The sequence below is a fragment of the Halichoeres trimaculatus genome, unplaced genomic scaffold (assembly GCF_033239565.1).
Source record: "Halichoeres trimaculatus isolate MK-OKI-2021-1 unplaced genomic scaffold, fHalTri1.1 fHalTri1_scaffold_5, whole genome shotgun sequence".
Lineage (NCBI taxonomy): Eukaryota > Metazoa > Chordata > Actinopteri > Labriformes > Labridae > Halichoeres > Halichoeres trimaculatus.
In genome coordinates, this window is record NW_027437183.1 from 8,468,960 (window position 1) to 8,489,504 (window position 20,545).

The following is a 20,545-nucleotide window of genomic DNA, read 5'->3' on the forward strand; positions in this document are numbered from 1 at the left end:
GGGTCTATGACCATGGCATGTTTTTCTCTAGACCTTTAGATGTCTATGAGTACCACCTCACTTAGGGTTCCGTCTTTTACGGCTAAATATCAAAGGTGCAATTGCATTCCTCACAAATAACATTAACACTAAAACCATAGCAGTATAAGACAAATTTAATTTCTATAAAATGTATCATATTTCCACAGGAGAATTTAGTGGTGCATTTGTCTCATAGAACTTTGTCAATTTTATACATTCTGTTTGCGTATACTGTTTATGTTATGGTTTTGATAAGTTGAGAATGTATGCATGAATGCCTAGAATACGAAGTTTTGATTTAAAAAGGTGCCAGCTTAAGTTTCAGGTCAGGGGCTAGTTTTTTTTCTTTTTCAGAGTTAATGCAGATTATCTATTATCTTACATCTATTATCGTATAACTCATCGAAAGGACGGACTCAAATTGAAGAGGAACCACAGTTTCTGACACGCGGTGTTGTCGGGGGGAAGAAAATAAGAAACGGACCGTGAAGCAGTGGTTTGTTTTTAGTTTTGAGCAACAACGTCGGGAGTCAAGCAAGTCCCGAGTTTCTTGTAGTGTAAGAGATAAAGTTTAAGTTTAAATTTTTATTTTTGACAGTATCTTGAATTCCGAACTCGATCTGAACCGCGACACATTGCTAGAGAAGTCCACCTGCCGCACAGCCTGCTGGGTAATATGTCAACGACGAAGCTACGTCTATTGGCGCGTTTATGTTGAGTGTAAAAACGAAATAAAATCGTTAAAAAGTGAACCAGATTGTTGACTGAAGACACCAGGTAATCACTCAAGGTTTCTAATATTAATTATATGACTAATTTCTTTAAAGCTAATGTTAACAGTGTAAAACAGAGCACTACCGGATTTATTTACAGTGCGACATTTATAATTTCTTTTAAAACTGCTAAAGTTATCACGGTTCTGATGTCAGCACTGCACTACACAGACTTGTTGCTGATTTTAATCACGTCGGGAATGTGTTCCCCACATTATTACTTCACCTAGACGGTAGCTGTCTCGTCTGTTATCATCATCTATTAAGTGATGCAGTTTTTCAAGTAAGTAATCAGAAAAACCAAACATTTATTCCTTAAAAAATCGACAAAAGGAGGCAAGACTTAACGTAAAAAATACACCGGGGCCGACACGTCCTTCAATTTTCTTTTATCAGGATGTGTATGTGAAAAACTTAGTCGTCTGTTTGTCTGTGCGCAGCATGTCTGCCTCTCTGTCAGCAGAGAGAGACAGGCTCCAGCAACAGGTAGAAGAGTTGGAACAAAGTTTGTCTGTTACACACGCTGAACTGGAGCTACTGAGCAGTGATACAGGTACCTACCCACCTGTCTGCCTGTCTCTGTCAATCTGTACCTCTGTCCACCTGTTTGCCTCTCTAACAGTGTTTTTCTCTTTTGTGTCAGGTGATGAGTCAGATGGTGATGACACTGATGAGGAAGGGGAACAGGTAAAAATTACACTCACAAACTCATGTATAAGTCATGATGGCACCTTTATCACTATTTGTCCAAGGACTTTTCAAGGTAGATGTGACTATCATTGCATGACATAAATGATAATTCACTTTCAACATCTATTCAGATTTTATAGGTGTTTGACCATTTTGTGTGTTTTTGCTTCCAGTCTGCAGCTGGTCTGCTGGCTCAAAGGGAAAAGATCCAGAAAGAAATCCAGAACCTGGAGAGTGCCCTGGGTCCACACAGTCCCATCTATGTGTCAGGTATCTGTTTGTTGGTCTGTCCGTCTTGATTTCTCCCTGTTTCCCCCTCTAAAGATAATTTTTACACTCATACTCAGTGTGCATTAATGTCTGATGGTTTCTCTTCAGATAATGATGACAGCAGCTGCAGTGAGGAGGTCAGTATCTTTACAAACATCCAAACATCAGTGACAGACTAGTGAGTCTTGATGAGTGTTTCTGTTTGTTTTCAGAGTGATGTGGGTCTACCTCCAACAGCAGACTCTTGTCTTCAGCTGAACCTGGTCTACCAGCAGGTCATTCAGGAGACTCTGGACCAGCTGGAAACACTGCTGGAGCAAAACAAAAGACAGCAGGTCAGAAAACATCACAAGATACATAAAGACATAAGCTTCTGTATGTTTTAGGTTAAGTTTTAAACCAGTACCTGGGATATAAAGTAATGTAATGGAAGTGACAATAATAATCTTTTTTTTCTGCCGGTAGAGGGAGGTGATGATTCAGCTGTCTGGCTCAGCCAAAGAGGCTCCCAAAGAACAGAGCACTTCACTCAGCTACGATCCCAGTCGCCTGTTCCTGGGCCGCTTCTTTAAACCGTACTTCAAGGACAAACTGACAGGGCTGGTAAGACAGTTTCTTTCTTTTAGCAGCTGATTAATAAGACCCTGGTTTAAACTTGGTATTTATCCATCTCAAGGGTCCTCCAGCCAATCAGGAGACGAAGGAGAAGGCCAGCAGGTTGACAGGCTGCCTGGATGGCAGGTCTCAAAAACACAAACGATGTAAGATTAAAACACTTTGATCATTTACAGATGCCCAGACCCGTTAGCTTTGATATAGATGTATACATATCAGATACTTCTTTATAAGACCATCAATGTATTTCCATAACAAAACACACACCTACACTTTCTTGTTGTTCTTAATGAAAAGAGCATCAGTTCATTTATCTGTTCATTATGTCTTTTCTTTATTGATCTCTTTAGGGGAAAGCTGGCAGAAAACTCTGTTGATTCACTCAGTTTCCAGAGACACTCTGAGGAAACTCATCCAACCCAAACTCTCCAAGTAAAGATTACTTTTTGGTTATCATTGTTTCAAGTATCACCATGCAAAGAGAAAAACAATGTACAAACTTCAACAACTCTGTACCTGTCTCTCTCTGCAAGGATTGACTACTTGTCTCAGAAGATGTCTTCAGCAGCTGAGGCAGACAGGCAGCCGTTCAGACAGCAGATAGACAACTTAGAGGAAGAAATTAATGGTCTCAGGTACGTGTTTGTGATGTTGTAGTTCAGTGGTTGCACTGACAGATACATGTTTTGAACCTTGGAGGAAATTTGAGCTGATTTTCATGTCTTCGAACATGTTCTATCTCAGCAAAAAGTCTGAGGATGAACTGCTTGGTGGAAGATTTGATGACCATGACTGGCAAAAAATTGCTAATGTTGATGTAAGTAAATATTTTATCCATCTCTAAATTCATTCTGGAGACACATCAGACCATCCATAAGAATGTCTCCTCTCCCTCTTCCTTCCAGTTTGAAGGGACGAGGAATGCAGAAGACATCCAGAGGTTCTGGCAAAACTTTCTTCACCCAGCCGTCAATAAGTCTCGGTGGACTAAGGAGGAGGTGGACCTGCTGAAAGAGGTCAGCAAGAAACACAATGAGAGAGACTGGGAGGCCATCGCTTCAGACCTAGGGGTGAGGAGGAGGCAGGAGTCTCCATTTTTCTGACCTGTCTGTCCCCTCTGTTTTGACTTGTTTCTACTTCAGATCAATCAATCCTTCCAGACCTTTTTCATTTTCCGAACTGTCTCATTTTGAGCAGTCTCATTCTCCCAGCATTTGTCTCTCACACCCTAAGCACCTCTTTCACCCTGACCTGTCCTCTTCTGTCTGTCTTTCCACTTGTCTGTGTCTCAGTCGGGGAGATCAGCCTTCCTGTGTCTTCAGACCTTCCAGCGTTTTGTGTCGGACTCGTTGAGGAACGGCAGTTGGACCCCAGCTGAAGATGCTCAGCTTAAAGAGCTGGTGGAAAAGATGAGGATCGGAAACTTCATCCCTTACACTCAGAGTAATGACACTGTGCCAGTTTGGGAATTTCACACTCTGACAACCTGATTTTACATGCACAGAGACTAACACCTGTCTCTCTATGTTCACATGTCTTACTGTCTCACAGTGAGCTACTTTATGGAGGGTCGTGACCACTGTCAGCTGATCTACAGATGGACCCAGGTGTTGGATCCAAACTTGAAAAAAGGACCGTGGACCAAAGAAGAAGATGAGGTGGGAAGGGGGTGGAGCTTGGATAAAACAGACCCATCATCTTGCAATAAAACGTTTACATACAAGAAAAATTAACTTTAGAGCATTAGTATCTGCATCTTTAAATGTATTTAGTCACATAGAAACAAACCCAACCTTTCTGCCTTTTAGCTGCTGCTGAAAGCTGTGGCCCAGTACGGAGAGAAGGAGTGGTGGAGGATGAGGTCAGAGGTTCCTGGACGCACTGATGGTGCCTGCAGAGACAGGTGAGAGCTGTTTGACCAATGAATGGTGCAGACATGTGTGTCTCTGACACTACACCCTCAATACAAAACTTGTGTTTTAGTGTTGCTTGGTTTCAGTCACAGGTTTTAAGGCTGAAGAATTAGAACGTTTAAGTACCTGCTGATTTGTACGTAACTAAGAAGAAAATCAAAAGCTTCTTGTGTGTGGTGTACACAGGTATCTGGATTGTCTGAAGGCAGACACAAAGAGAGGACCCTTTGACAGAGAGGAGGAAATCCTGCTACTGAGACTGGTGGAAAAACATGGAGTTGGTGAGTTGCATCACCAGGCCCATAGGCACTATTTTCACCTGATTTGGCACAGTAAAATTGACTGACTGGTCAAAACCAGAATGTGGAAAAGAAAATCCAGCATGATGTCCAAATATCAGAATAACAGAATGATGTTTGTGAAGAATTAAGACGTCTAACATTGTATTAATCAAATCATGTTCTAAATAATGTGTACATTAACATTTTTTGTCAATGTTACAATCAAAACTAAAATCAACACTGCAAAAAAATGAAATCTTATCAAGTGTTTTTTGTCTGAAATTAAGTAAAAATTGTCCTATCATACTTGATATGAGCCACATTTCACTGATTATTCCAGAAAAATGTCTTGTTTCAAGTTGTTTAAGGACAAAAATTAGGTCTTAATTGCTTGTAACAAGGGAAAAAAAATCTGGCAGTGGTGCAAGAAAAATGTACTTGAAAATTTGCTAATATGAGTAACTTCTCTTGTTCCATTGGCAGATTTTCTAACTTGTTATAAGCAATTGGGACCTCGTTCTTGTCTTTGAATGTCTTGAAATAATTTTTCTGGAGTTTTCAGGTGAATGTGGCTCATATTAAGTCTAAAGACAAAGCCACTTGTTGAGATCTGTTTTTTGTAGTACATCTAGTAGATTTCACTAAACTCCATTTTGACTTTGCATAGACTACTTGTATGACTCTAAAGCTCTCTACATTCTGCAGAAACTCAACAACTCTAACAGCTGATGTCTTTAAATGAATGGATTTATCAGAATGTGAGAATTCAAAAAATACATCAGAGGACCCAAGACTAAATTGATGTTTTGAAATGTTGCAAAAAAGGCAAAAGAAAATGAAGCAGATAAATAGTTCAGATTATATGATCAGAAATATTTGGGGATTAAAATGTTTCCAGGATAAAATAATCTAATTGGGTCTGTTAAAGCTCTGAAGCCCTGTCAGTTTATGCAGATTCTACAATGGTCTGCTGCCTTATTATTCCACCTCCATTATGCTTCTTCCTCATGTCTTTTACATGTTGTAACTCACAAGCGTGTTTTTGTGTCAGGTCGTTGGTCTAAGATCGCTGCTGAGATTCCTCATCGAACGGACGCTCAGTGCATGAGAATTTGGAGGAAACTGAGCAGAAGACATCCAAACAAGGTACGCCTGCCTGTTCTCTGAGAGGGTTCAATTCAAACAGGCCTGAAAAATGAAGCCAATGCAGAAGTGTTAAAAACTGAAGGTCCCAGAGTGTCCATAACAGGAAGCTTGTTTTTATCTAAATTGAATTGTTAAGTAAATAGTGATATATTCTTTTCCAAACAGCAGCCAGAAAGTGTTTCAAGGAAAATGATTTACAACTTTCAATGTGCAATTGTTGCTCTTTGAAGGAGCCAAATAAGAATCAAAATAAACCAGAACGTCATCAGCATAAAGAGATATCTGATGATTTTTGTTATTTATATCATGTCTCGTTGTTGGATTGAACAGAAGTTAGCTGTCCAACAATATCCACACACAGACAACAAACAGTAGAAATACCCATACAATGATCATGTGACTGACTTAAACTCTCTTCGTTAATAGAGATGCACCAAAAGTAGAAAACCAGCACCCAGCAATGGAGGCCTGAAGACGGCAAAGAAGAGAAAGAGGAGACAGTTGGTGAAAATAAAGGAGGAGAGCACTGATGAAGAGGAGGAGCAAGAAGAAGAGGACATAGTGGTGTACATGGACAGTGATGAAGAGGAGGTAAAGATGCGAAAGAAGGCAAAAGTGGAGAAGATGAGGGTTGAGGAGGTAGAGGATGAGGAGGAAGAGAGGGAATACATCGTTCCCCCCTTGAAAGAGTGGATTCCAGCAGAGAAAGTGAATCATACCTTTATGATCTTTCAAGCTGTCGAGTTACCTCCCATTGGAGACAAAAGCAATGTTAGAGCCCGCTCAACCATCCTCGGTCTGTGTGGGCGGTCTGTGATTGTAGGACCACGTCCCGTAATACAGCCGAGTCAGAACCGCCACAGCGACCGAACCATGATGATGGTGTCGGCAGACCAACTCCGGATCTTCCTGTCCCACCAGGCAGACAAGCACATCCTGAAGGGTAAAGGTGGACGTAAGAATCGGTGCAGCAAAGTGACAGATCAGGGGCTGGGGTACCAGCTTCAGGCTGGAGTGATTCCCTGGATCGGGAACATACTGATTCCTGCAAAAACTAGAATCACGGCAGCTGATACTGAGCGGGAGCGAGGAGAAAAAAGACAGCTGAACTCGACTTCTATCTTCCTTCTCTTCCTCCAGACCATGAGCGTGGACACTGTGGGCTGTAAGGAGGTGATAGAGCAGAGCAGGAACAAGGTGGCACAATGGGCACCAGTTCCAGACTCTTCCAGTGTCAAGCTGAAGACCTTGAAGCCAAAGCTTCAAGAGCGGACAGAAAACCTGGAGCAGCTTCATGTGCTGCAGCAGCAGAAACCGATGCAGTTGCAGCAAAAACAGCAAGTCATTGTTCTGCAGCAAGCTCTTTCACCCAATAAACCTGGCATCCTTTTGAAGATGCCTATTAACACGCGCCCCAAGATGACATTTCCTCCACCCATCTTCATTTCACAACCCAGCCAGTTTATGCTTCCCACAACCCCAACCAAATCTAGGATAGTAATGTGCTCACCTCCCTCTGCTCCTCAGAAAATGAACAGTCCTCCTCTCACTGCGGCAGCAAAGCCTGGTTTTACACAGCTTTGTCCTGCCCCAGGTCCATCCAGTACCAAGACGCCAGCCAAAAGAGTGAGGACAAAGAAAGTAAAGGTGCAAGAGACACTCATCAGCGGCCCTAATGGGGGGGATATCAGCACAGAAGTCAGTGGCTCAGGTGGGGCATCTACAGGTGTGGACACAGAAGATGACAGTAAGACAACAAACAAAGGGAGGATTCGAAAGCCCACTGAGAAGGCGAAAGCTCTGCGGGACACCATTAAGGAAAAGGTAACTGTCTGCAGAGAGGTTATGAGATAAGATCTTCAATTTTTTATTCAAAGTTTGATTTTCTACTTCCTGTCTATAATGGCCCTCAGCATGACAACATGACAATCTTTGGTTTTGTTATCGTCTGACTTCTCTTCGCTTTCTGCTCTTTTCAGACTGAATCCAAGAAAAAAAACACTCCACGGAGGCAGCGAATTAAAATCATTGTTCCTCAGACTCCTCCATCCTCACTAACCAACCCCATCACAGATCTAAAAACTGAAAGTCTAAATGTCTCTTCAGTCCCTGTGGACCCAGCTTCTTCTGACCAGGGTACATCCTCAACTCAAGATGTCATTGTAGCCCCGCCCCCTCCCATACCAACCAATCAGGACACTGCTTCTTTCACAGACTCATCCCTGAGTGATCACAACTATGTCAGTCTTTGTCCCAGCGACAACTCAAAGATACCAAGTCAGCCCACTAAACAGAAAAAAAAGGCTTCCAAATCTAGATCCGCCACCAAAAAGACTCCAAAAGCCCCACCCAAAAAGAGGGAACAGGTGAGCAAAGGGGGTGAGCAGAGCAGTCAGGAAGACCAGAGTGTGACCAAAACAGGTGATGCTACAGGGGTGAAAAGTGATGCTGTGACTGTAGAAGGAGACGCTGCTACAAAAGATGGTGACAGTACAGGTTTACCTCAAGATGGCAAGAGGGTTCGAAAGATGACCCAGAAGGCCAGAGAACTCAATGAGACCATGGTAAGTTTTCTGTTTGATGTACACTCATTTATTTTCTCCTCAGTTCGTTTGAGGGAGTTAATATTGTTAATTTTCACAACCTTGTTTTTTTATTTTGAGAACAAGTGTGCTTTTATTTTGAAAGGACACACAAAGCACTCTTGCCAGATGCTAAAACCACAACACCGGATGAAACAGCTCAAACACTAATCAACACTTTTTTTTTTCCAGGCTGAAGCCACAAAGAAGAAAAATCACTCTTTTTCTCCTTTTAAAAAGCGTCCTCCCAAGCCTCACCTTAAAAAGGAAACAGTCACACAAAAGCAGCTGGTTGCTCCTGTGCAGCAGTTGTGTCAAGAATCCAGTCCACCCAAGTGGGTCATGACTCCTAGTGGGATGGTCCAGCTCGGGGAACCCCCTCCACAGGGTCTGCGACTGGCAGTTAAACCAAGAACACCACCCAAAGCTTCAGGCAAGAAGACTTCAAAATCCAAGCTGGGGTCTCCACCTCTACACACACTTGCACCTCATCCAGGTCCTCTCATCACTCTCACCACAACCCCCGCCAGGACTCTACCCCCAGCCTTCATCCTGCAGCCTGTCCCAAATCCTATCTCCTCCCCCCTGCCTGCTCAGAAAGCAGCACCATCTTCTTCTACCCTGCAGTTTGACGCCTCTCTAATGTTCCTCGAGCCCCAGACTGAGGTTCAAGAGTGGTTCAGCGGGCAGGGAGGGGTGGATGTACCTGGAGCAGGAGTGACTCTTCCCTACCTTCCTCCCTTTGTCAGCAACTTGAGCATGCTCAGCGAGTTACTCCGCAAAAAGAAGTCTTTGACCAAACTGTCTCTGCAGCTTTTGGGTCAAGTATCTGAAACTCAACCTCAGCCCAAGACCACATCCAAAGCTGACAAAATCAGTAAGAAGAAATCCAGTCAGCATTCAGAGGAGCCGGATTCTACATCCGACCAAAATCAAACTGCAGACAAACAAGGCAAGTAACCAAAAACTTGTATTATTGTTACTTTACAAATAATCAATGTGACCTGGCGGTTCATATATTCAAAAATTAGCATCAGTGCAGACTCCCAATTCCCACTCCAAAGTTTTGGACAGCACATTGAGGATGATCTCCAGTCATATTTGAAAAAAACAAAAACAAATAGCTTCTTTTGTGTTTGTTTTCTCCCCCAGCTGCTCCACCTGCCAACTCTAAAGCCCAGGATGAGGAGGAGGAGGCTAAGGAGGAGGAGCTTGTTGTAGTTGTGCGTCAGCTGGTGGCCGAGCGTTTTGCAGGTAACCCTGCGTATCAGCTGCTGAAGGCTCGCTTTCTGTCCTGCTTCACTGTCCCAGCACTTCTGGCAACCTTCAAACCAATCCCAGAGAATACTGTGGCAACTGTTGAGGAGCCGGAGGAAAAGGATGAAGAGGAAGAAGAGGAGGAAGAGGAGGAAAAGATGAAGAAAATACAAGAGAGGGGAAGAAGGAGGAGAGCTCAGGTGAGTTTAAATGAGTCATCATTTTTGTGTAACAGTGAAGATTAGATTTGTTTTCAATATTTTCATGAGGTCATGTTTTTACTGTGATTAAATGCTCACATACACTACATGCTGAAGAATCAAAGACCAATCAGCACCATTAAAATGATCAATAACTCATTGTCACAAGTGAATCAGATGTTAAATTTGTCAGTTTTTCTCTTTTTTGTCCTCAGAAGTCTTCGCTCCAGTGTGATGGGTCAGGACCTCCAGCCAATCACTTTTCAGGAATGGATACTCAAGCTTCAAATCAGGCGAGACAAGACCAAACTGCAGCTGTGCAATGAAAACCTTAGGTCTTTTCAATGAGGAATTTAAAAAAACAGACTGGAAAATAGGAACCTGGTCAAAGTAAGACACTGAGAAAGTTGGCGTAAATAAAACTGATAACATTTTGTTTTTTGTTTTTTTTTCTCTCAGTGAAGTTTGAGATCTTAAAGGGTCAGTTGATGCGTTTGCAGACCCCCTGAATTTGCACTTTCAAGAGTTGGCGCACTCCTTCGGTCTGAGCGAGATGTTCTGATAACAAAGTTCAAAAATCAGCAGCTTACTTCTAAAGTGAGAACCTCAGACACACTCCTTTAAGCAATCAGAGTCAAAAGAAAAAAGTTACAAGTGTGCTTTGTTTCAGATTATTTAATCTATGTTGAAATTGATGTATTTCTATAGAAAAGAAATAGATCAAAGTTCCTAGAAAGTGATTGTCAGGGATGTGATGAAGGGTACTGGAGAATCAGGTATTAAGTTGTGAATTTGCACTAAGTTTTATTGTTTTCTATTCTGTTAGCCTCTGTTAAGAAATTATAACTAAGAATTTATAATTTTGTAATAAAGTAAAAACAATCTATCCTAAAATAAGCTGTCTGTGGTTTTGTGTGTGTTTGCAGGGGTCAGTTTGCTAAAAAATGGCTATGTGGGAGATAATGTAAAGTGAACGAGTAGTGATATAAATTTTCTATTTTCACTCGTTGTACAAGGTAAACGCTTTTTTTTTTTAATAGCTCACTTGTTTTGAAGATTTGTTAGGGTTGTAATTTGGAGGCTGCCGAACTGACAGGTGGGTACTCTGTAGCTGATAGAGGATATTGCAGCTTCCCCAACCTAGAAGTCGACATTCATAATATTATCTGCATCTTCTGTAAACAACTTAAACAGTTCAAGAAGGCGGACAGTGGGCCCTGTCATTGGTAAGTTGAATGATTTCTTATGTTTTTTGAAGAGGTGTCATGATGCCCAAAAAAAACAGTCGCCATGTTGGAAATATGCGTCAGAACCATTGGTTGAGCTGAGAGTTTGGCTAACCACCTTAGCAAACAATTCCCGCGACCGTTCTTGCGATTTGGCAAATACGGCAGTCATGAAGCCAATTTCTGCCAGATACAAAAAGTGTTTTTTTTCCCTAAAAAAAAGATTTTAATTTTGTTTTATCTTGAGTTTGTTAATTTATTTACATTTCTTGGAACAGGTTTTAAACGGTTGGAAGCCGTATAGAGCAATTTATATTTCCTTTGTCTTTAGAGCCTCAAGTGGCCACTTAAGGAACTGCACTTGCTCAGTTGTCACGCTACTTTCATTGACTGTATAAAGCAAACAGGTATGGCAAGCTCTTTTAACATTTAATAACTACATTTGACTCTCCAGAATTAACATCATAGATATCAACAACATAATTGTGACTAGTCAAAATTCAATTTTGACTAATCAAAAATACAGTTGGAGATATCTATAATTCAGTTTTGACTAGTCACAATAACAGTTAGAGATGTCTGTAACTCTGTTTCCACTGGTCAAAACTGAGTTAGATATCTGCAATGACTCCTCAAAGCTGCCCTTCGCCTCGTCACGCATCCTTAATGTCACTTGCAGATATCTCTAATTCAGTTTTGACTATCCAGAATTACAGTTAAAGATATCTTAAATGTGATTTTGACTGTCAGAAATGTGTTCATGCTTCTGGACATGCAAGACTTCCCATTGGATACTGACCCAAAAAAAACTGGAGGAGAGAAGAGAAAAAATCATTTTAACAGTTTTCTTAGAAGAAGAAATGGCGATTGTGGTCATCAACAAGATATTTAGAAAATGCCATGAAATAGAACAAATTTATAATCAGGGACTTTGTGGGGAACAAGAGCTATGTTCACTTCAGCAAACCCCTCCTCCTATACCTGTCATAACTTTTGTCATCATAACAGATATCTGCAACATCAATTCGCCTAGTCAAAACTCTATTTCAAGATATCTGTAATTACATTTTGACTAGTCAAAATAAAAGTTTAAGATATCTCGAATTTGAGATATCTCTAACCACAATTAATTCAAAGATATCTGTAACTTGATCATAGATATCTGCAACTAAATTATGGCTATCCATAAATCTAGTTGCAGATATCTACAGTTTCATTCTGACTAGGCGTAATTCCAGTTCAAGATATCTTTAACGGCATTTTGACTAATCAAAATGTAACTAAAGATATCTATAAATTCTATTATAGATATCTTTAATGGAAGGGGGTTGAAGATATCTTGATTTGGAATTGTGACTAGCCAGAATGAAATTGTAGATATCTGCAACTAGATTTATGGATAGTCAAAATTTAGTTGCAGATATCCACATCTCACATTGTGGCTATCCATAAGTGAATTTAAGATATCTGTAATGAGAAACCCCACACACATGAATGGGGAAAGGGGCGCGATTTGTCCTTGGAGTAATTAAGTTATGGATATCTGAAATTACAATTGTGGATAGGAATAATGCCATTGTGGATATCTGAAATGTTCAATTTGACTAGGAAGAATTGAATTGTGGATATCTGTATTTCATATCCAGACTAGCTATTAAATGTTAAAAGGGCTTGCCATAAACAGGTTTATCCCTGGCAGTCTCTGCTGGTGAAGACCAGGCTCGTGACCGCATGGTGGTTGCTTCTTATTTGGCTCTCAAAGTAAACCTTGTGATTTCCAACCTTTCTTCACTTTCTTTCACTTTAGCCCGACCAGACTTCACAGAAAATCTGAAATTCTGATCTGAGACAGATCAGTGTCACTTCACTTCTCTGTCTCATGTCTCAGCTTCTATGTACTTTTCACTCACACCATTCACTCCATCTGACTTCCTAAATCTTTTACTTCTTCCTCTTTCTGTCATTGCAATAAAATTAGGGTGAGGAAACTTTTGAATAATGGCAAGCCGTTTTAACATTTACAGCCATACTGGATATGCGATACAGTATATGTAATTCAATTTCGCCTTGACAAAAATAACTTTTCAGATTGCGGATAACTTTATCCGCAATCTGCCTTTGCAAAACTGTCATCCCAGATACCTACGTCATTTTGACAAGACGAAATACGTCACTTTTTGCCACCCGTGATGTCAATTCAAGATATCCCTAAAAACATTTTGCCTGGACAGAATTAGAATTACTCTTTTAAAACAGTAAGTTATCTGTAATTCTAATTCTAATATGCTGTTTGTTAAGTCTACTCTGAAAATCCATCTTCTGAGATGATGTGCAGTGATACAAGTGCAAGATGTGATTTTTCCTTTCTGCTGCTTTGGAATATAAATCAATAAGAGTTTGGGCTCAAAGGCGACTTACTTATTTTGTACTTACAGCTTTTTTTTCTGTTGCTGTTTTCGGGTGATTTATTTATAGTTTATTTAGTCTCATTTAGCAAAGTTAGTTTAGTGAGATCAAAGTTCTCTATACAAAGAAAGAGAAGCAGCCCACTTTTCAGAAAAGAAAATATATAAGGTTAGTTCATTGAAAATTTGAAAAAGAGTAACTGATAAATAAGAAAAAAAGATTATAAAAACATAAACATGATAAGCTTACATGAAACAGTCTAACAGGCCATGACAGCATCAGAGCTGTACTTTTCATTCTGCTGGAGTAGATTAGATATTCTTTAAATTCAACTAAGTAATCTGAATCTAGGTCAGGTATAACTGAGCTTGTCTGATTTTTAGAGATAAAGGTGAATACAAGTGAGTATACAAAAAAATACAGTTTCTAAATCCGCTGTAAGGTGTGTGGTTTTAATAAATCATTTCCAGTGCCATTCAGAGAGGGTGGAGTCATAAAGAGGAACTGTGAAAGAGGATGTGTTTTTCTGAAAAGACAGAAGCAGAAAAAACAGAGTGGGCAGAGAGTTTAAGACAGACTGGAAATCTAATCTGACAGTAAAGACGTTTACATCAGAAAGAGGAGACACTGAGCAGGTGTGTACAAGGTGTTTATTATGTTTCTATTGTAGTCTGAAGTGATCATTATGTACATGTAGCTTCAAAAATGTATGTTTGAGATTGAAAAGATAACAGATAAATGTGTATCAGAGTTTTCCATCTGTGTGTAGAGTCATTAGTGACAGCATATATGTGAGAGTCTGTAACATAAGAAAGGGGAACACATGCACAATGTAGGTGAGTGGTTATGTTGATTGAAATAAGATTTAACTTTTTTTTAAAATAGGTTGTATTAAAAAAATTAACAGTTCTTCTAATTCATTAGTTGAGAGCATCTTCAGTGCCAATCATGGGCAAAGTTTAAAAATGTGATGCGTAAGTGTTTGAGTACTCCTAGGATCAGGCTGCTCTGATGCAGTTTATCAGAGTGGATTTAATCACAGTCCATGTTTATATTTCATGTCCAACTCAGTGAGAAATGGATGATGTATCTGAAGACGACCTCTGCTGGCTGAAGCTGGATGATTTCAGGATGCTGCTCATCAAAAACGTTGATCCCTCAAGAATCACTCCATACCTCCGACAGTGCCAGGTACGCTACATCAACTTGTCCTTTCTAACTCGCCATCATTTGATTCTTTCCATCTCTGACTGAAGCCTTTTTTCACAAAATGAACTCCTGACATTTTCATGATAACTTCAGGACACACAGGTAGTGATATTTTCAAGGAATATCCAACACACTTGCCCCTCACAGTAAGAGATCATCGTGTCGACCCTCATAACTCACATACTTCTGGGCAAGAGGCAAAATTGTGATAGCCACGATTTTTGTGTTAATAGGATTTTGTTTAGGAGTATTCTAAAGGATTAAACATCTGCAAGTAAACACTACCATAACAACATAACATAACTGCTAACTTTAGACTACTAATGCTTATTTTAGCAGTTTTCTGGGGGTTTCTAAGGGTCAATCACCACAAAATGAACCAGTATTCTTACACAACACAAAAACATTAGAAGGAAATGTGATTCAGTCAACAAAGTTCAGCTCATTTTGAGCGAGTCATCAACCACCCAGGCATTTAGACTTTAACTTGCTGTAGTCACATTACAGCTCATTCCAACTTCTTGTACACTTTTTATGACCTCCGCCAAGGTGCTTATGTCTTTGGAAGAGTTTGTCTGTCTGTCCCTTAACAACATAACTCAAAAAGTAACAAACAGATCTTGTTGAAATTTTTAGGAAATGTTCAAACTGTGATAAAGAAGAAGTGATAAATTTTGGATGTGATCCGGATCACTATCTTGGATCCAGGATTTTTTTTTTTACAGGATTCTTTTTCATTGTGAGATAGGGCCGTTTTCACCATTTATTTATATAACTCCACCATAAATTGTCAGATTTTTTTGCAAAGCAAAACAAAATAAAACAAGGTCACCATAGTGTCTGATGGATGTAAAAGTAAGATCCAGATCCTGGCAATATTCTGGATACTAATATCCGGAATATGAAAAATGTACTGGGTCATCATCATTTTCAACATTGTCAGGTTAAAAACTGTTGTACAAACCTGCAACTTTGCACTAATGCACTCTATAAAGACAGTGTTTGCAGATTCTCAGAAGGAGAGTTCATATGTAAAGGGGCTGATGGTTACAGACCCTTTACAGAAAAATACTTTTTGTTGTGTTGGTGTTTTGTAACCGTGAGTGAGAAGGGCACACAGTGCATATAAGATCCTGCTGTATATTAAAGTGTTGCCTTGTCATGTATGCTTCTTTGTCTCCCTCTGCTGATACATCTCTTACACCTCCATCTATGCTGTAAACCTCAGATGTTGATTGGTTATTTTGTTGAGCGTGTGATTAGGTGATAAGCGCTGAGGATGAAGAGCAGCTCTTTAACGACCCGACTCTTGTTGTCAGGAGGAGAAAAGTTGGTAAGTCATACAGCTATTTTCCAACGTAATAGTATATCCACTCATTCATCATGAGGTAAAAGCTGACCTTGGTCTTCTTCTCTGGTGTTCACCTTTCGCAGGATTCCTCCTCGACATCCTGCAGAGGACAGGGGTCAAAGGTTACACAGCTTTCTTGGAAAGCCTGGAGCTGGATTATCCTCAGTTGTACAGTCGCATCACTGGGAAGGAGCCCAACAAGACCTTCAGCATCCTCGTCGGTCTGTCTCTGCACATTTACTGGTTTGATGTTAATATTTGTGCTGTGCTAACATGTCTGTTTCTCTGTTCAGACACTGCAGGTGAATCTGGTCTCACACAGTTTTTGATGTCAGAGCTCAGCCGTCTGCAGAGGGCGCTACAGGATGAGAGAAGGCGTCGCCAACAAGCTTGCTCTGTAGCCAAGGAACAGGTTGGGTACTTCAAGTTGACAGTATTGTGTTGAATGTGTCTCAGCTGGTTCAAGTGTTGAAGTTTTTGTTCTGTTGGTTCAATGTCGTCTCCAGGAGGTTTGGTCTCGGCAGCAGCAGCTGAGAGACCGAGAGATGAGGAAGCTCACAGAGCACATACGCAAGGTTCGTGAGGAGCGGGAGCGGCTGAGTGAGGAGGTGAAACAGCTCAGGGATCATAACTACAGTCTGATGGCAGACATCAACACTCTGAGCCAGGAGAGGAGCAACGCCCTGCTGGCCAACAGAGACATGCAGATAGAGGTCAGCGCAAACCTTCTGAGCATCAAATCAGAACTGCATACAGACCTGACCTTTGACCTCTGACCTGTGTGTGTCTGTACAGGTGGAGCGTTTGAAACACACGGTGCTGAGAGCTGAGAGTCAAACTCGACTGCTGAGACGACGAACACTGAGACCACTGCAAGAGGTAGAGAATAACACAATCCCTCACAAACTATTCACACCCAACCAATGCTTTGTCTAACTTTTTTTAAAACCTATTTTTAGAGCAGGAGCCTGGCTCTTCCACCAGAGACCTTCTTCCACCCAAACAGACTTGAAGAGCACAAAGAAGAGAAACAGGAAGGGAAAAAAGAGGAGAAGCAGGTGGTGAAAAGGGGAGAGAAGCAGATGGAGACCCAGCAGCAGCAGCAGATAAAGAAAGAGACTCCCTCGCTCCCCTCAATGAACCTTCTCACCACTGTGTTTAGACTGAGACAAGATCTCCACAAAGCAGAGGAGCAGAGAGCCAGGGTAAGGAGGAGATGAGGAGTCTGGAAAAAAAAATACATGACTTCATAAGAATGTTCATTTGTTTAGATAATGGCATTCATGCTCAGTTTGCTCACTATTTCACAATAAAAGCCCTCCAGGGAAGTGTAGAGGTATGGTTCTCAGAAGTGCTGAAAGCTTTAAAGTGAAACAAAGAAAGGATCACATTTGAACGGACAAAGAGGAACAGCTCAGAAAAGAGGAAGGTTTATCAAGCGGTCAATGAAAGTCTTTCTCTGTGCTGATTATTTTTGTGCTAGAGAGGAATGTGATTTTGGTATCATCATGAGACACATGACCTTCTTTAATGCTGAATTATTTTGATGTTTGGATGCTAAGTGACTGTGATTTCAAAACTTGACCCTTGTGCCAATTAATCAGAACACCCAGAATAAAAAAATGAGATGATTTTTTTCAGGTTTTAAAATAATACAGAAGAACAAAGGATAATTTTAATGGATTTGTTGTTCAAAGCTGATCTGATTGATTAGTAAACTTGAGTGGGGTGTTATTTCAAGTCAAAAAAATTACGGTTAAGTTGATACATTTTTTTGCTAATTTCATTATTTTGCTTTGAAAAAAAATTAAATTTGTTTTGAAGTATGTTGGGAAATATTTCACAGTGTAGGCATTATATATCTGACAAATATTAATTTTAAAAGCAATTGTCAGGATATTTTACGTCGTGTGGATTTTGGTCCCCCCCTGTGGACAAAGTTGGTTCCAAGTCCAGGCAATCAAGACTGGGTGGTTAAGAAAGTATGTGTCTGGACAAGGCTAACCTTGCCCTGGTTTAACAAAAGTACAAAAGTTCAGTCCTTGTTAAAAAAATAAAAAATATGTCAGAGAGATGTCTGCAGTGAAACTGAATGTGTTTGATTTCAGTGCCTGGAGGAGAAGGAGGAGCTGGAGCTGCGGTGCGCTCAGCTGAAGGGAGATGCCCGGATGTACCGACAGCGAAACAAACAAACCCTCAGACAGCTGGAGGAGGTGATTAAAGAGAGGGACAAGGTGAGGAGGAGGAGGAGAAGCCTTCATGTGTTTTGGTTCAAGTGTCAACATATTCTCTTGTTTATTTTTTGTTGATTATATGGTGTTAACCCTTACGAAAGAAAAATATATTGCAGCTTATTGGAAAACATCATGTCATATATTAGGTAATATATTCCCATATATGAGATTTAGTATTTATATTTTCCAATATATTGCAATATATGGAAAGCGGCAATCATTTGTATATTTTGCAATATATTGCAATATTTTTCATGAATATATGATATATTGTATATGTGCCCTCAATATATTATTCCATGTATATCATAATATATCAATAATATATTACAATACATTTAAAAAAATGTATTGGTACATAATTTTTTTCTTTCGTAAGGGAATGTATTAACAAAGAGAGATCTGGTTTGTGTTCCAGGCAGTGTCGTCACGGGCAGAGCAGCATGAGGAGGCACGGCTCCTCCTGCAGGAGAAGGATCAGTACAGAGAGCAGGTCCGACAGCTTACCGAGCAATCTGATAAACTGGAGCTCCTGCTGCTGAGGACACAGGGGGAGGAGCTACGGCTGAGGACACGCCTCCGCAGACTCACCTGCAACACTCACCAGGTAAGGAGGATCTGGTTATGGAGATGTTAGTAATGATGTGTTGATGATGTCATGATGGTGGATTTCTCACTCAGGGTGAGAGGAGTGTGAGCAGCGAGGAAGAGGAAGAACAAAAAAAGAATGCAGCTAAAGGTGAGAGTCATGTCATGTGGCCTACACCTCATATCACATCATGTGACCTGTGTTGATCATGTGATGTGCTGTAATCAGGCAGCAGTGAGGAGGTCCGCAGTGGGACTTCAGGGGAGAATGAGGAGGCTGCAGCGCTCCAGCAGCACAGCTCACTTCAGGGAGGAGCCTCAGAGCCTGAAGAGAAGCCCAGCGGTGCTGCATCATGGGTAAATTACCCGAGACATAAGGTCATATTTATATCTCAATTTATTAAAATGCTCTTACTGAACCTGCCCTCCTGTCTCACTCTCTGCAGGAGGAGGAGACAGACGGCTCTCCCACATCTTTGAGTCGACCAAACTTTTTTTACCGCAGGTCAGAGGACATTTTGCCTACTAGCCTACATAATTTTCCTCAATACTTTCAAAGCCATGAAAATATCCTTCTGAGCTTCTTTTTGTTTTATGACAGCAGGAAGCGAGCCCTGAGGTCCAAATTCCACTGTAAAGAGTTTACAGTCAGTAACCAGGACGACAGCAGCGCCAGCTACATCACCGACTCCGACTAAACCCAAACAAAAGACTTTTCAGAAAAATGATTGTTTTTTGAGTTTTTGCTTGAAATGCATAAAAATGAACATAAATTTAGCTCTTATAAAAACTAGTGAATGTGTGTTCAAGGCAGGAGGTTTGTCAAATTTCCTGAAATATGAGTTTTATACCCAATGTGTAACACTGTGCTCATGTCTCCTACCATTACAGTTACTTAAGATGATAAAGGGTATGAATGATGAAAAATAAAAATAGTAATTTAACTGAATTTTTGAGCTCATCTAATGGTCGAAATGTTTTGAAAAATGATGTTTGTTTTTATTACGTAGGAAAATAAAAACACCTTGACATTCTACCAGAAATAGTATCTGTTATCACAAATGTGTTGCTTGGGTGAAGAATGTCAGATTTGAAATCCTATCTCTGACATAAATTCATACTTTAACTGAAGAATTCTGGAGGAAAAAAGAGAAAATAATTTAATTTTAAAATGAATGAAAGTTCTTCATTTATTTGCATGATTGACCACAAACTAGAATGTCTGCTTTAAAGTCAAATAAAAAAAAAAGAGAGAAAATTGCTTTCTGGCCTAATCTCCAAAATAGAAATATTTTTCAGTGGCCCTTATCCTCTTCTGTGAGTTTCCCAAACAACAATGTAATAATCCCGTTAAATTATTTGGTAATTTGATTTTACACTACCTTTACAAACATTTTTTCAACACTAAAACAAATATGAAACACAAGAATTTCATATGAGAAATATGACTTAAAAAAAAAAAGATTTATCAAAAAGTCATAACTAGATTTTGATGTATAGCCTACGTGCATATAGAGATTGACATTTAATCTAAAATTTGAGGATAAGCTGCATAAACTAAATAAAAGAAACACAATTACATTTGTGTACTTGTAGAAATTATTAGATTTCCAAATGTCCTGTTTTTACAGAGACAAGAACGCAACCTAAAACTGAAAGCAAGAAAAAACTGTTTGGTTACCCCACCCAGTTTAGTAATTAGAATTTACGATTTTGTGAGTGGACCGCGAACGTCGCAGCACTTCCTGACTCCTTGTTGCTATAGTGACTAACCGACGCTCAG

The 20,545-nt window shown here is 40.2% G+C and overlaps 2 protein-coding genes across 4 annotated transcripts; both read left to right on the forward strand.

Annotated features, from left to right (window-relative positions):
• Positions 1–464: 464 nt before the first annotated feature.
• Positions 465–10,600, forward strand: snapc4 (small nuclear RNA activating complex, polypeptide 4). 3 transcript variants are annotated; one of them, XM_074670920.1, is made up of 22 exons: positions 465–692; positions 1,235–1,347; positions 1,438–1,481; positions 1,658–1,754; positions 1,863–1,891; positions 1,967–2,089; positions 2,220–2,357; positions 2,431–2,515; positions 2,720–2,801; positions 2,903–3,004; positions 3,114–3,186; positions 3,275–3,439; positions 3,662–3,812; positions 3,921–4,027; positions 4,178–4,272; positions 4,469–4,563; positions 5,615–5,709; positions 6,136–7,533; positions 7,689–8,273; positions 8,484–9,243; positions 9,444–9,748; positions 9,964–10,600. In XM_074670920.1, the coding sequence occupies exons 2-22, from the start codon at positions 1,236–1,238 to the stop codon at positions 10,072–10,074; spliced, it is 4,752 nt and encodes a 1,583-aa protein (XP_074527021.1). In that variant the 5' UTR covers positions 465–692; position 1,235; the 3' UTR covers positions 10,075–10,600. The 3 variants fall into 3 exon arrangements, with proteins under 3 accessions (XP_074527021.1, XP_074527020.1, XP_074527019.1); XM_074670919.1 differs by having other exon boundaries at positions 465–811; positions 9,964–10,599; XM_074670918.1 differs by having other exon boundaries at positions 465–798; positions 9,964–10,599.
• A 3,335-nt stretch (positions 10,601–13,935) lies between these two features.
• Positions 13,936–19,665, forward strand: card9 (caspase recruitment domain family, member 9). The gene is made up of 14 exons (XM_074670908.1): positions 13,936–14,015; positions 14,452–14,571; positions 15,853–15,922; positions 16,024–16,161; positions 16,234–16,352; positions 16,447–16,653; positions 16,736–16,819; positions 16,900–17,145; positions 18,049–18,174; positions 18,593–18,781; positions 18,856–18,913; positions 18,992–19,119; positions 19,209–19,267; positions 19,367–19,665. Exons 2-14 carry the CDS (start codon positions 14,458–14,460, stop codon positions 19,458–19,460), a joined length of 1,632 nt encoding a protein of 543 aa, XP_074527009.1. The 5' UTR covers positions 13,936–14,015; positions 14,452–14,457; the 3' UTR covers positions 19,461–19,665.
• Positions 19,666–20,545: the final 880 nt, after the last annotated feature.

What these genes read in the sequence shown, in the direction of transcription:
- card9 (XM_074670908.1), top strand. Translation starts at nt 14,458, where the DNA reads ATGGATGATGTATCTGAAGACGACCTCTGCTGGCTGAAGCTGGATGAT. An exon ending in GCTCTGTAGCCAAGGAACAG is followed by an intron (nt 16,353 to 16,446) that starts GTTGGGTACTTC and finishes TGTCGTCTCCAG; the next exon opens with GAGGTTTGGTCTCGGCAGCA. An exon ending in CAGAGGAGCAGAGAGCCAGG is followed by an intron (nt 17,146 to 18,048) that starts GTAAGGAGGAGA and finishes GTTTGATTTCAG; the next exon opens with TGCCTGGAGGAGAAGGAGGA.
- snapc4 (XM_074670920.1), top strand. Translation starts at nt 1,236, where the DNA reads ATGTCTGCCTCTCTGTCAGCAGAGAGAGACAGGCTCCAGCAACAGGTA. An exon ending in ATCCAACCCAAACTCTCCAA is followed by an intron (nt 2,802 to 2,902) that starts GTAAAGATTACT and finishes TCTCTCTGCAAG; the next exon opens with GATTGACTACTTGTCTCAGA. An exon ending in GGGACACCATTAAGGAAAAG is followed by an intron (nt 7,534 to 7,688) that starts GTAACTGTCTGC and finishes TGCTCTTTTCAG; the next exon opens with ACTGAATCCAAGAAAAAAAA.